Source organism: Scyliorhinus torazame, chromosome 6, assembly GCF_047496885.1.
Source record: "Scyliorhinus torazame isolate Kashiwa2021f chromosome 6, sScyTor2.1, whole genome shotgun sequence".
In the NCBI taxonomy this organism is placed as follows: domain Eukaryota; kingdom Metazoa; phylum Chordata; class Chondrichthyes; order Carcharhiniformes; family Scyliorhinidae; genus Scyliorhinus; species Scyliorhinus torazame.
The window spans coordinates 7,971,213-7,986,783 of NC_092712.1; the positions used below are offsets into that span (position 1 = coordinate 7,971,213).

A 15,571-nucleotide genomic window follows, 5' to 3' on the forward strand; every position below is an offset into this window, starting at 1 on the left:
GTTCAAATTTCACACCTCTGTTGTTTTTTTTTGTGGTCCTGGACAGATAGCATCCACAGATGCCGTCGTAAAGATTCTTCACGAGTGGGACATCAACACAACTGTGGCCCTGGGGGATAAGCTGGAAGCAGAGAGGCAGCGGGTATTAGCATCCGAGAAGAAACTGAAACTGGAGGAAACCAACAGGTCAGACGTGAGGCAGCTGTCCAGACTGCTGGCTGGGTTATCATCACACTGGGGAAACTACTCCTTCTAGTGGAGCTGTTCCAGACTGCTGGCTGGGTTATCATCACACTGGGGATACTGCTCCCTCCAGTGGAGCTGTTCCAGACTGCTGGCTGGGTTATCATCACACTGGGGAAACTACTCCTTCCAGTGGAGATGTTCCAGACTGCTGGCTGGGTTATCATCACACTGGGGATACTGCTCCCTCCAGTGGAGCTGTTCCAGACTGTTGGCTGGGATATCATCACACTGGGGAAACTGCTCCCTCCAGTGGACCTGTTCCAGACTGCTGGCTGGGTTATCATCACACTGAGGAAACTGCTCCCTCCAGTGGACCTGTTCCAGACTGCTGGCTGGGTTATCATCACACTGGGGAAACTGCTCCCTCCAGTGGACCTGTTCCAGACTGCTGGCTGGTGGGTTATCATCACACTGGGGGAAACTGCTCCCTCCAGTGGAGCTGTTCCAGACTGCTGGCTGGGTTATCATCACACAGGGGAAACTGCTCCCTCCAGTGGACCTGTTCCAGACTGCTGGCTGGGTTATCATCACACTGGGGAAACTGCTCCCTCCAGTGGCCCTGTTCCAGACTGCTGGCTGGCTGGGTTATCATCACACTGGGGAAACTGCTCCCTCCAGTGGCCCTGTTCCAGACTGCTGGCTGGGTTATCATCACACTGGGGAAACTGCTCCCTCCAGTGGAGCTGTTCCAGACTGCTGGCTGGGTTATCATCACACTGGGGAAACTGCTCCCTCCAGTGGCCCTGTTCCAGACTGCTGGCTGGGTTATCAGTCACACTGGGGAAACTGCTCCCTCCAGTGGAGCTGTTCCAGACTGCTGGCTGGGTTATCTTCACACTGGGGAAACTGCTCCCTCCAGTGGAGCTGTTCCAGACTGCTAGCTGGGTTATCATCACACTGGGGAAACTGCCACCTCCAGTGGAGCTGTTCCAGACTGCTGGCTGGTGGGTTATCATCACACTGGGGAAACTGCTCCCTCCAGTGGAGCTGTTCCAGACTGCTGGCTGGGTTATCATCACACTGGGGAAACTGTTCCCTCCAGTGGAGCTGTTCCAGACTGCAGGCTGGCTGGGTTATCATCACACTGGGGAAACTGCTCCCTCCAGTGGACCTGTTCCAGACTGCTGGCTGGGTTATCATCACACTGGGGAAACTGCTCCCTCCAGTGGAGCTGTTCCAGACTGCTGGCTGAGTTATCATCACACTGGGGAAACTGCTCCCTCCAGTGGAGCTGTTCCAGACTGCTGGCTGGGTTATCATCACACTGGGGAAACTGCTCCCTCCAGTGGAGCTGTTCCAGACTGCTGGCTGGCTGGGTTATCATCACACTGGGGAAACTGCTCCCTCCAGTGGAGCTGTTCCAGACTGCTGGCTGGGTTATCAGTCACACTGGGGAAACTGCTCCCTCCAGTGGAGCTGTTCCAGACTGCTGGCTGGCTGGGTTATCAGTCACACTGGGGAAACTGCTCCCTCCAGTGGCCCTGTTCCAGACTGCTGGCTGGGTTATCATCACACTGGGGAAACTCCTCCCTCCAGTGGAGCTGTTCCAGACTGCTGGCTGGTGGGATATCAGTCACACTGGGGAAACTGCTCCCGCCAGTGGACCTGTTCCAGACTGCTGGCTGGGTTATCATCACACTGAGGAAACTGCTCCCTCCAGTGGAGCTGTTCCAGACTGCTGGCTGGGTTATCATCACACTGGGGAAACTGCTCCCTCCAGTGGACCTGTTCCAGACTGCTGGCTGGCTGGGTTATCATCACACTGGGGAAACTGCTCCCTCCAGTGGACCTGTTCCAGACTGCTGGCTGGGTTATCAGTCACACTGGGGAAACTGCTCCCTCCAGTGGAGCTGTTCCAGACTGCTGGCTGGTGGGTTATCAGTCACACTGGGGAAACTGCTCCTTCCAGTGGACCTGTTCCAGACTGTTGGCTGGGATATCATCACACTGGGGAAACTGATCCCTCCAGTGGAGCTGTTCCAGACTGCTGGTGGGTTATCATCACACTGGGGAAACTGCTCCCTCCAGTGGACCTGTTCCAGACTGCTGGCTGGGATATCATCACACTGGGGAAACTGATCCCTCCAGTGGACCTGTTCCAGACTGCTGGCTGGGTTATCATCACACTGGGGAAACTGCCACCTCCAGTGGAGCTGTTCCAGACTGCTGGCTGGGTTATCATCACACTGGGGAAACTGCTCCCTCCAGTGGCCCTGTTCCAGACTGCTGGCTGGGTTATCAGTCACATTGGGGAAACTGCTCCCTCCAGTGGCCCTGTTCCAGACAGCTGGCTGGGATATCATCACACTGGGGAAACTGCTCCCTCCAGTGGAGCTGTTCCAGACTGCTGGCTGGTATATCATCACACTGGGGAAACTGCTCCCTCCAGTGGCCCTGTTCCAGACTGCTGGCTGGGTTATCAGTCACATTGGGGAAACTGCTCCCTCCAGTGGCCCTGTTCCAGACTGCTGGCTGGGATATCATCACACTGGGGAAACTGCTCCCTCCAGTGGAGCTGTTCCAGACTGCTGGCTGGGATATCATCACACTGGGGAAACTGCTCCCTCCAGTGGCCCTGTTCCAGACTGCTGGCTGGGTTATCATCACACTGAGGAAACTGCTCCCTCCAGTGGAGCTGTTCCAGACTGCTGGCTGGGATATCATCAGACTGGGGAAAACTGCACCCTCCAGTGGAGCTGTTCCAGACTACTGGCTGGCTGGGTTATCAGCCACACTGGGGAAACTGCTCCCTCCAGTGGAGCTGTTCCAGACTGCTGGCTGGGTTATCATCACACTGGGGAAACTGCTCCCTCCAGTGGAGCTGTTCCAGACTGCTGGCTGGGTTATCATCACACTGGGGAAACTGCTCGCTCCAGTGGAGCTGTTCCAGACTGCTGGCTGGGATATCATCACACTGGGGAAACTGCTCCCTCCAGTGGAGCTGTTCCAGACTGCTGGCTGGGTTATCATAACACTGGGGAAACTGCTCCCTCCAGTGGCCCTGTTCCAGACTGCTGGCTGGGTTATCATCACACTGGGGAAACTGCTCCCTCCAGTGGAGCTGTTCCAGACTGCTGGCTGGGTTATCATCACACTGGGGAAACTGCTCCCTCCAGTGGACCTGTTCCAGACTGCTGGCTGGTGGGTTATCATCACACTGGGGAAAACTGCACCCTCCAGTGGAGCTGTTCCAGACTGCTGGCTGGGTTATCATCACACTGGGGAAACTGCTCCCTCCAGTGGAGCTGTTCCAGACTGCTGGCTGGCTGGGTTATCATCACACTGGGGAAACTGCTCCCTCCAGTGGAGCTGTTCCAGACTGCTGGCTGGGTTATCATCACACTGGGGAAACTGCTCCCTCCAGTGGCCCTGTTCCAGACTGCTGGCTGGCTGGGTTATCATCACACTGGGGAAACTCCTCCCTCCAGTGGAGCTGTTCCAGACTGCTGGCTGGTGGGATATCAGTCACACTGGGGAAACTGCTCCCGCCAGTGGACCTGTTCCAGACTGCTGGCTGGGTTATCATCACACTGGGGAAACTGCTCCCTCCAGTGGACCTGTTCCAGACTGCTGGCTGGCTGGGTTATCGTCACACTGGGGAAACTGCTCCCTCCAGTGGACCTGTTCCAGACTGCTGGCTGGGTTATCAGTCACACTGGGGAAACTGCTCCCTCCAGTGGAGCTGTTCCAGACAGCTGGCTGGTGGGTTATCAGTCACACTGGGGAAACTGCTCCTTCCAGTAGACCTGTTCCAGACTGCTGGCTGGGATATCATCACACTGGGGAAACTGATCCCTCCAGTGGACCTGTTCCAGACTGCTGGCTGGGATATCATCACACTGGGGAAACTGCTCCCTCCAGTGGACCTGTTCCAGACTGCTGGCTGGCTGGGTTATCATCACACTGGGGAAACTGCTCCCTCCAGTGGACCTGTTCCAGACTGCTGGCTGGGTTATCAGTCACACTGGGGAAACTGCTCCCTCCAGTGGAGCTGTTCCAGACTGCTGGCTGGTGGGTTATCAGTCACACTGGGGAAACTGCTCCTTCCAGTGGACCTGTTCCAGACTGCTGGCTGGGATATCATCACACTGGGGAAACTGATCCCTCCAGTGGAGCTGTTCCAGACTGCTGGTGGGTTATCATCACACTGGGGAAACTGCTCCCTCCAGTGGACCTGTTCCAGACTGCTGGCTGGGATATCATCACACTGGGGAAACTGATCCCTCCAGTGGACCTGTTCCAGACTGCTGGCTGGGTTATCATCACACTGGGGAAACTGCCACCTCCAGTGGAGCTGTTCCAGACTGCTGGCTGGGTTATCATCACACTGGGGAAACTGCCATCTCCAGTGGAGCTGTTCCAGACTGCTGGCTGGGTTATCAGTCACATTGGGGAAACTGCTCCCTCCAGTGGCCCTGTTCCAGACTGCTGGCTGGGATATCATCACACTGGGGAAACTGCTCCCTCCAGTGGAGCTGTTCCAGACTGCTGGCTGGGATATCATCACACTGGGGAAACTGCTCCCTCCTGTGGCCCTGTTCCAGACTGCTGGCTGGGTTATCATCACACTGAGGAAACTGCTCCCTCCAGTGAAGCTGTTCCAGACTGCTGGCTGGGATATCATCAGACTGGGGAAAACTGCACCCTCCAGTGGAGCTGTTCCAGACTACTGGCTGGCTGGGTTATCAGCCACACTGGGGAAACTGCTCCCTCCAGTGGAGATGTTCCAGACTGCTGGCTGGGTTATCATCACACTGGGGAAACTGCTCCCTCCAGTGGAGCTGTTCCAGACTGCTGGCTGGGTTATCATCACACTGGGGAAACTGCTCGCTCCAGTGGAGCTGTTCCAGACTGCTGGCTGGGATATCATCACACTGGTGAAACTGCTCCCTCCAGTGGAGCTGTTCCAGACTGCTGGCTGGGTTATCATCACACTGGGGAAACTGCTCCCTCCAGTGGCCCTGTTCCAGACTGCTGGCTGGGTTATCATCACACTGGGGAAACTGCTCCCTCCAGTGGAGCTGTTCCAGTCTGCTGGCTGGGTTATCATCACACTGGGGAAACTGCTCCCTCCAGTGGACCTGTTCCAGACTGCTGGCTGGTGGGTTATCATCACACTGGGGAAAACTGCACCCTCCAGTGGAGCTGTTCCAGACTGCTGGCTGGGTTATCATCACACTGGGGAAACTGCTCCCTCCAGTGGAGCTGTTCCAGACTGCTGGCTGGCTGGGTTATCATCACACTGGGGAAACTGCTCCCTCCAGTGGAGCTGTTCCAGACTGCTGGCTGGGTTATCATCACACTGGGGAAACTGCTCCCTCCAGTGGCCCTGTTCCAGACTGCTGGCTGGCTGGGTTATCATCACACTGGGGAAACTCCTCCCTCCAGTGGAGCTGTTCCAGACTGCTGGCTGGTGGGATATCAGTCACACTGGGGAAACTGCTCCCGCCAGTGGACCTGTTCCAGACTGCTGGCTGGGTTATCATCACACTGAGGAAACTGCTCCCTCCAGTGGAGCTGTTCCAGACTGCTGGCTGGGTTATCATCACACTGGGGAAACTGCTCCCTCCAGTGGACCTGTTCCAGACTGCTGGCTGGCTGGGTTATCGTCACACTGGGGAAACTGCTCCCTCCACTGGACCTGTTCCAGACTGCTGGCTGGGTTATCAGTCACACTGGGGAAACTGCTCCCTCCAGTGGAGCTGTTCCAGACTGCTGGCTGGTGGGTTATCAGTCACACTGGGGAAACTGCTCCTTCCAGTGGACCTGTTCCATACTGCTGGCTGGGATATCATCACACTGGGGAAACTGATCCCTCCAGTGGACCTGTTCCAGACTGCTGGCTGGGATATCATCACACTGGGGAAACTGCTCCCTCCAGTGGAGCTGTTCCAGACTGCTGGCTGGCTGGGTTATCATTACACTGGGGAAACTGCCACCTCCAGTGGAGCTGTTCCAGACTGCTGGCTGGGTTATCATCACACTGGGGAAACTGCCACCTCCAGTGGAGCTGTTCCAGACTGCTGGCTGGGTTATCAGTCACATTGGGGAAACTGCTCCCTCCAGTGGCCCTGTTCCAGACTGCTGGCTGGGATATCATCACACTGGGGAAACTGCTCTCTCCAGTGGAGCTGTTCCAGACTGCTGGCTGGGATATCATCACACTGGGGAAACTGCTCCCTCCAGTGGCCCTGTTCCAGACTGCTGGCTGGGTTATCATCACACTGAGGAAACTGCTCCCTCCAGTGGAGCTGTTCCAGACTGCTGGCTGGGATATCATCAGACTGGGGAAAACTGCACCCTCCAGTGGCCCTGTTCCAGACTGCTGGCTGGCTGGGTTATCAGTCACACTGGGGAAACTGCTCCCTCCAGTGGAGCTGTTCCAGACTGCTGGCTGGGTTATCATCACACTGGGGAAACTGCTCCCTCCAGTGGAGCTGTTCCAGACTGCTGGCTGGTGGGTTATCAGTCACACTGGGGAAACTGCTCCCTCCAGTGGAGCTGTTCCAGACTGCTGGCTGGGTTATCATCACACTGGGGAAACTGCTCCCTCCAGTGGACCTGTTCCAGACTGCTGGCTGGTGGGTTATCATCACACTGGGGAAACTGCTCCCTCCAGTTGCCCTGTTCCAGACTGCTGGCTGGCTGGGTTATCATCACACTGGGGAAACTGCTCCCTCCAGTGGAGCTGTTCCAGACTGCTGGCTGGGTTATCATCACACTGGGGAAACTGCTCCCTCCAGTGGCCCTGTTCCAGACTGCTGGCTGGCTGGGTTATCATCACACTGGGGAAACTGCTCCCTCCAGTTGCCCTGTTCCAGACTGCTGGCTGGGTTATCATCACACTGGGGAAACTGCTCCCTCCAGTGGAGCTGTTCCAGACTGCTGGCTGGGTTATCATCACACTGGGGAAACTGCTCCCTCCAGTGGCCCTGTTCCAGACTGCTGGCTGGGTTATCAGTCACACTGGGGAAACTGTTCCCTCCAGTGGAGCTGTTCCAGACTGCTGGTAGGGTTATCATCACACTGGGGAAACTGCTCCCTCCAGTGGAGCTGTTCCAGACTGCTGGCTGGCTGGGTGATCATCACACTGGGGAAACTGCTCCCTCCAGTTGAGCTGTTCCAGACTGCTGGCTGGGTTATCATCACACTGGGGAAACTGCCACCTCCAGTGGAGCTGTTCCAGACCGCTGGCTGGGTTATCAGTCACACTGGGGAAACTGCTCCCTCCAGTGGAGCTGTTCCAGACTGCTGGCTGGGTTATCTTCATACTGGGGAAACTGCTCCCTCCAGTGGAGCTGTTCCAGACTGCTGGCTGGCTGGGTTATCATCACACTGGGGAAACTGCTCCCTCCAGTGGAGCTGTTCCAGACTGCTGGCTGGGTTATCATCACACTGGGGAAACTGCTCCCTCCAGTGGCCCTGTTCCAGACTGCTGGCTGGGTTATCATCACACTGGGGAAACTGCCACCTCCAGTGGAGCTGTTCCAGACTGCTGGCTGGCTGGGTTATCATCACACTGGGGAAACTGCTCCCTCCAGTGGACCTGTTCCAGACTGCTGGCTGGGTTATCATCACACTGGGGAAACTGCTCCCTCCAGTGGAGCTGTTCCAGACTGCTGGCTGGGTTATCATCACACTGGGGAAACTGCTCCCTCCAGTGGAGCTGTTCCAGACTGCTGGCTGGGTTATCATCACACTGGGGAAACTGCTCCCTCCAGTGGAGCTGTTCCAGACTGCTGGCTGGCTGGGTTATCATCACACTGGGGAAACTGCTCCCTCCAGTGGAGCTGTTCCAGGCTGCTGGCTGGGTTATCAGTCACACTGGGGAAACTGCTCCCTCCAGTGGAGCTGTTCCAGACTGCTGGCTGGCTGGGTTATCAGTCACACTGGGGAAACTGCTCCCTCCAGTGGCCCTGTTCCAGACTGCTGGCTGGGTTATCATCACACTGGGGAAACTCCTCCCTCCAGTGGAGCTGTTCCAGACTGCTGGCTGGTGGGATATCAGTCACACTGGAGAAACTGCTCCCGCCAGTGGACCTGTTCCAGACTGCTGGCTGGGTTATCATCACACTGAGGAAACTGCTCCCTCCAGTGGAGCTGTTCCAGACTGCTGGTGGGTTATCAGTCACACTGGGGAAACTGCTCCCTCCAGTGGAGCTGTTCCAGACTGCTGGCTGGCTGGGTTATCATCACACTGGGGAAACTGCTCCCTCCAGTGGAGCTGTTCCAGACTGCTGGCTGGGTTATCATCACACTGGGGAAACTGTTCCCTCCAGTGGACCTGTTCCAGACTGCTGGCTGGGTTATCAGTCACACTGGGGAAACTGCTCCCTCCAGTGGAGCTGTTCCAGACTGCTGGCTGGTGGGTTATCAGTCACACTGGGGAAACTGCTCCCTCCAGTGGACCTGTTCCAGACTGCTGGCTGGGATATCATCACACTGGGGAAACTGCTCCCTCCAGTGGACCTGTTCCAGACTGCTGGCTGGGTTATCATCACACTGGGGAAACTGCTCCCTCCAGTGGAGCTGTTCCAGACTGCTGGCTGGTGGGTTATCAGTCACACTGGGGAAACTGCTCCTTCCAGTGGACCTGTTCCAGACTGCTGGCTCTGATATCATCACACTGGGGAAACTGATCCCTCCAGTGGACCTGTTCCAGACTGCTGGCTGGGATATCATCACACTGGGGAAACTGCTCCCTCCAGTGGAGCTGTTCCAGACTGCTGGCTGGCTGGGTTATCATCACACTGGGGAAACTGCCACCTCCAGTGGAGCTGTTCCAGACTGCTGGCTGGGTTATCATCACACTGGGGAAACTGCCACCTCTAGTGGAGCTGTTCCAGACTGCTGGCTGGGTTATCAGTCACACTGGGGAAACTGCTCCCTCCAGTGGCCCTGTTCCAGACTGCTGGCTGGGTTATCATCACACTGGGGAAACTGCTGCCTCCAGTGGAACTGTTCCAGACTGCTGGCTGGGATATCATCACACTGGGGAAACTGCTCCCTCCAGTGGCCCTGTTCCAGACTGCTGGCTGGGTTATCATCACACTGAGGAAACTGCTCCCTCCAGTGGAGCAGTTCCAGACTGCTGGCTGGGTTATCAGTCACACTGGGGAAAACTGCACCCTCCAGTGGAGCTGTTCCAGACTGCTGGCTGGCTGGGTTATCAGTCACACTGGGGAAACTGCTCCCTCCAGTGGAGCTGTTCCAGACTGCTGGCTGGGTTATCATCACACTGGGGAAACTGCTCCCTCCAGTGGAGCTGTTCCAGACTGCTGGCTGGGATATCATCACACTGGGGAAACTGCTCGCTCCAGTGGAGCTGTTCCAGACTGCTGGCTGGGATATCATCACACTGGGGAAACTGCTCCCTCCAGTGGCCCTGTTCCAGACTGCTGGCTGGGTTATCATCACACTGGGGAAACTGCTCCCTCCAGTGGACCTGTTCCAGACTGCTGGCTGGGATATCATCACACTGGGGAAACTGCTCCCTCCAGTGGAGCTGTTGCAGACTGCTGGCTGGGTTATCATCACACTGGGGAAACTGCTCCATCCAGTGGAGCTGTTCCAGACTGCTGGCTGGGTTATCATCACACTGGGGAAACTGCTCCCTCCAGTGGACCTGTTCCAGACTGCTGGCTGGGATATCATCACACTGGGGAAACTGCTCCCTCCAGTGGCCCTGTTCCAGACTGCTGGCTGGTGGGTTATCAGTCACACTGGGGAAACTGCTCCCTCCAGTGGCCCTGTTCCAGACTGCTGGCTGGGTTATCATCACACTGGGGAAACTGCTCCCTCCAGTGGAGCTGTTCCAGACTGCTGGCTGGCTGGGTTATCATCACACTGGGGAAACTGCTCCCTCCAGTGGAGCTGTTCCAGACTGCTGGCTGGGTTATCAGTCACACTGGGGAAACTGCTCCCTCCAGTAGACCTGTTCCAGACTGCTGGCTGGGTTATCATCACACTGGGGAAAACTGCTCCCTCCAGTGGAGCTGTTCCAGACTGCTGGCTGGCTGGGTTATCATCACACTGGGGAAACTGCTCCCTCCAGTAGACCTGTTCCAGACTGCTGGCTGGGTTATCATCACACTGGGGAAAACTGCTCCCTCCAGTGGAGCTGTTCCAGACTGCTGGCTGGCTGGGTTATCATCACACTGGGGAAACTGCTCCCTCCAGTGGACCTGTTCCAGACTGCTGGCTGGGATATCATCACACTGGGGAAACTGCTCCCTCCAGTGGAGCTGTTGCAGACTGCTGGCTGGGTTATCATCACACTGGGGAAACTGCTCCATCCAGTGGAGCTGTTCCAGACTGCTGGCTGGGTTATCATCGCACTGGGGAAACTGCTCCCTCCAGTGGACCTGTTCCAGACTGCTGGCTGGGATATCATCACACTGGGGAAACTGCTCCCTCCAGTGGCCCTGTTCCAGACTGCTGGCTGGTGGGTTATCAGTCACACTGGGGAAACTGCTCCCTCCAGTGGCCCTGTTCCAGACTGCTGGCTGGGATATCATCACACTGGGGAAACTGCTCCCTCCAGTGGAGCTGTTCCAGACTGCTGGCTGACTGGGTTATCATCACACTGGGGAAACTGCTCCCTCCAGTGGAGCTGTTCCAAACTGCCGACTGGGTTATCAGTCACACAGGGGAAACTGCTCCCTCCAGTGGAGCTGTTCCAGACTGCTGGCTGGGTTATCAGTCACACTGGGGAAACTGCTCCCTCCAGTAGACCTGTTCCAGACTGCTGGCTGGGTTATCATCACACTGGGGAAAACTGCTCCCTCCAGTGGAGCTGTTCCAGACTGCTGGCTGGCTGGGTTATCATCACACTGGGGAAACTGCTCCCTCCAGTAGACCTGTTCCAGACTGCTGGCTGGGTTATCATCACACTGGGGAAAACTGCTCCCTCCAGTGGAGCTGTTCCAGACTGCTGGCTGGCTGGGTTATCATCACACTGGGGAAACTGCTCCCTCCAGTGGAGCTGTTCCAGACTGCTGGCTGGGATATCATCACACTGGGAAAACTGCTCCCTCCAGTGGAGCTGTTCCAGACTGATAGCTGGTGGGATATCATCACACTGGGTAAACTGGTAGGGGCTGGTTTAGCTCACAGGGCTAAATCGCTGGCTAAATCGCTGGCTTTGAAAGCAGACCAAGGCAGGCCAGCAGCAGTTCAATTCCCGTACCAGCCTCCCTGAACAGGCGCCGGAATGTGGCGACTAGGGGCTTTTCACAGTCACTTCATTGAAGCCTACTTGTGACAATAAGCGATTTTCATTTTCATTCAACTGCTCCCTCCAGTGGAGTAGCTGGGAAATGTACTGCTCAGAACAGAGGTCTAGGGCGAAATTCTCTGACCACCCGCCGAGTCGGAGAATCGCCTGGGGCTGGCGTGAATCCCGCCCCCGCCGGTTGCCGAAGTCTCCGGCACCGGAGATTCGGCGGGGGCGGGAATCGCGGCGATTGGCGGGCCCCCCCGCTCGATTCTCCAGCCCGCGTAAATTAAATCACCTACCTTACCGTCCGGACAAGACGGCGCGGGGCGATCTGGCCCCCCCCCCCACGGTGGCCTGGCCCGCGATCAGGGCCCACCGATCCGCGGGCAGGCCTGTACCGTGGGGGCACTCTTTCCCTTCCGCCTCCGCCACGGTCTCCACCACTGACGCTCCCGCGCATGCGCCGCCCGGAGATGTCATTTCCGCGCCAGCTGGCGGGGCACCAAAGGCCTTTACCGCCAGCTGGCGGGGCGGAAATTCGTCTGGCACCGACCTAGCCCCTAAATGTTGGGGCTCGGCCCCCAAAGATGCGGAGCATTCCGCACCTTTGGGGCGGCGCGATGCCCGTCTGATTTGCGCCGTTTTGGGCGCCAGTCGGCGGACATCGCGCCGTTTCCGGAGAATTTCGCCCCAGATCTATAAATTAAGCCCAGCTCCATCCTTGAATGCTGAGTCCGACTGTGGAAGGACAAGGAAGGTGTAGATGGGGGGGGGGGGGGGGGGGGTGCTACCGAGGGGGGCTACCCAGGATATTGCCCCTAAATAAGAGGGAAATAAAAAAGGGTGTGAACTCCTGTGTAGTGAGTGTATAAGATTGGGATTGTCCTGTGTATACAGATGAGTACTGGTGTGTATGACTACATCTGTGTGTGTTAGTGTGTATTTGTGTTAATGTGTGTATGTGTACCTGTGTGACGACTCACACGTGTGTGGTGTGTGCGTGCTTTTGCATGACCTTATGTGTGCGTGTGTACCTGTGTATGTGCTTATCCGTGTGTGTATTTAAGCGTGTGTTTGCTATATGTGTGTGACGTTTGCTGATGAGACTGAATTAGGGGCCTTGGAGAATGCAGGAACCTGCTGAGACAAGCAGAGTGGCAGGTTGTAAAGCACAATTTACTGTGGAGATATGTGAAGGAGATTTCCAGACAAAATCATTGGCTGGGGATGCAAAATTTCCAATGCATTGTGGAACAAATTTCTGATGGAGTTATAGTGAACAGCCCAAGAATTCACCATTATAATCCAGGAAGGAAGAAAAGCCACTGGTGACCTGTTCCAACCTGTACGAGGCCCAATGGGCCGGGCCGATTAGATTCCCCGTGAGTCCCATGGAATACAAGCTTCCTCGAGTTTCCTCCGGGTGCTCCGGTTTCCTCCCACAAGTCCCGAAAGATGTGCTATTAGGTGAATTGGACATTCTGAATTCTCCCTCATTGTACCTGAACAGGCGCCGGAGTGTGGTGACGAGGGGATATTCACAGTAACTTCATTGCAGTGTTAATGTAAGCCCACTTGTGACAATAATAAAGATTATAATTATAAAGGCTATTAAAAAGCACTAAAGCAGTTAAGTGGTGATTTTGGACGTTTGTTGCTTGCATTGTGCAAAATAAGGGTGGGTGGAGTCAGGAGGGCATTGATGTCATTGGGGGTAGGGTTGGTCATCATTGAGATGGATCTTGAAGTCATTTGTGGCGGACTGCCATATCATAGAATCGAATTCCGACAGTGCAGAAGGAGGCCATCCCGTCCAACGAGTCTGCACCGACCCTCTGAAAGAGCGCTCTACCTCGCCCCACACTCCCTCTACCATCACCCAGTAACTCCACCTGTCCTTTTGCACACTAAGTGGCAATCTTATCATGGCCAATCCACATCTTTGGACTGTGGGAGGAAACCGGAGTACCCAGAGGAAACCCACCCAGATACGGGGGGAAGTTGCAAACTTCAAACGGTCAGCCCAAGGATCGAGCCGGGGTTGGTGGCGCTGTAAGGAAGCAGTGCCAAACGCTGTGCCCGCTCCTGGAGGGTGGGGCTGGACATGGGGCACCAGGAAGAGAGGGGGAGGCCCTCGCCAATGTAAATCTGCCTCTGAGCGCAACATTTAAGAGGGAGCGGGAATTCAACAAAAGATTTCATCATCATTAAATATTGAACACATTATCGCTGTGGACAACTGAAGTACAGACAATGGACAGGATTTGGGGTTTTTGTTAGGATCCCAACCTCACGGCCAATTGGGTGTCCTGACTTCACATTGTGTGGGAAAAAAATCACCCAACAGAGATTTCCCCTCAATTGGCCAATCAGAGGCTACATGGGCAGCTCAATGAAGTATACTGGGTGAGCTTTTAAAGCTGCAAGAGCAGCTGGAGGCTCCCAGGTGTCCTCTCTGCAGCGGTCAGGCCGCCAGCATTGAGAGGGAGCCTGTCCCCAGAGGGCGCTGTGCGTGAGGGGGAGGCGGTGCCCAGGGGGCGCTGTGTCCGGAGAGGGAGCCTGTCCTCAGGGGGCTCTGTGTCCGGAGAGGGAGCCTGTCCCCAGGGGGCCCTGTGTCCGGAGAGGGAGCCTGTCCCCAGGGGGCCCTGTGTCCGGAGGGGGAGCCTGTCCCCAGAGGGCGCTGTGTCCGGAGGGGGAGGCGGTGCCCAGGGGGCTCTGTGTCCAGAGAGGGAGCCTGTCCCCAGGGGGCTCTGTGTCCGGAGAGGGAGCCTGTCCCCAGGGGGCTCTGTGTCCGGAGAGGGAGCCTGTCCCCAGGGGGCTCTGTGTCCGGAGAGGGAGCCTGTCACCAGGGGGCTCTGTGTCCGGAGAGGGAGCCTGTCCCCAGGGGGCTCTGTGTCCGGAGAGGGAGCCTGTCACCAGGGGGCTCTGTGTCCGGAAGGGGAGCCTGTCCCCAGGGGGCCCAGTGGCCAGAGAGGGAGCCTGTCCCTAGGGGACTCTGTGTCCGGAGAGGGAGCCTGTCCCCAGGGGGCTCTGTGTCCAGAGAGGGAGCCTGTCCGCAGGGGGCTCTGTGTCCAGAGAGGGAGCCTGTCCGCAGGGGGCTCTGTGTGAGGAGGGGGAGCCTGTCCCCAGGGGGCTCTGTGTCCGGAGGGGGAGCCTGTCCCCAGGGGGCTCTGTGTGAGGAGGGGGAGCCTGTCCCCAGGGGGCTCTGTATTCGGAGGGGGAGCCTGTCCCCAGGGGGCTCTGTGTCCGGAGAGGGAACCTGTCCTCAGGGGGCTCTGTGACCGGAGAGGGAGCCTGTCCCCAGGGGGCCCAGTGTCCGGAGAGGGAGCCTGTCCTCAGGGGGCCCAGTGTCCAGAGAGGGAGCCTGTCCCCAGGGGGCTCTTTGTCCGGAGGGGGAGCCTGTCCCCAGGGGGCTCTGTGTCCGGAGAGGGAGCCTGTCCCCAGGGGGCTCTGTGTCCGGAGGGGGAGCCTGTCCCCAGGGGGCCCTGTGTCCGGAGAGGGAGCCTGTCCCCAGGGGGCCCTGTGTCCGGAAGGGGAGCCTGTCCCCAGGGGGCTCTGTGTCCGGAGAGGGAGCCTGTCCCCAGGGGGCCCTGTGGCCAGAGAGGGAGCCAGTCCCCAGGGGGCTCTGTGTCCGGAGAGGGAGCCTGTCCCCAGGGGGCCCTGTGTCCAGAGAGGGAGCCTGTCCCCAGGAGGCTCTGTGTCCAGAGAGGGAGCCTGTCCCCAGGGGGCTCTGTGTCCGGAGGGGGAGCCTGTCCCCAGGAGGCTCTGTGTCCAGAGAGGGAGCCTGTCCCCAGGAGGCTCTGTGTCCGGAGGGGGAGCCTGTCCCCAGGGGGCTCTGTGTCCGGAGAGGGTGCCTGTCCCCAGGGGGCTCTGTGTCCGGAGGGGGAGCCTGTCCCCAGGGGGCTCTGTGTCCGGAGGCGGAGCCTGTCCCCAGGGGGCCCTGTGTCCAGAGAGGGAGCCTGTCACCAGGGGGCTCTGTGTCCGGAGGGGGAGCCTATCCCCAGGGGGCCCAGTGTCCGGAGGGGGAGCCTGTCCCCAGGGGGCTCTGTGTCCAGAGAGGGAGCCTGTCCCCTGGGGGCCCAGTGTCCGGAGGGGGAGCCTGTCCCC

At 57.6% G+C, this 15,571-nt stretch overlaps 1 protein-coding gene across 6 annotated transcripts in view; it reads left to right on the forward strand.

Moving 5' to 3' along the window:
- The window catches only part of LOC140424662 (IQ motif and ankyrin repeat domain-containing protein 1-like), a 775,223-nt gene that overhangs the window by 279,545 nt on the left and 480,107 nt on the right, over positions 1-15,571 (forward strand). For all 6 annotated transcript variants that reach the window (XM_072507911.1, XM_072507913.1, XM_072507908.1 and 3 more), the window contains one exon: positions 47-186. In XM_072507911.1, coding sequence (XP_072364012.1) covers positions 47-186 — 140 coding nt within the window. The remainder of the gene's footprint in view (positions 1-46; positions 187-15,571) is intronic.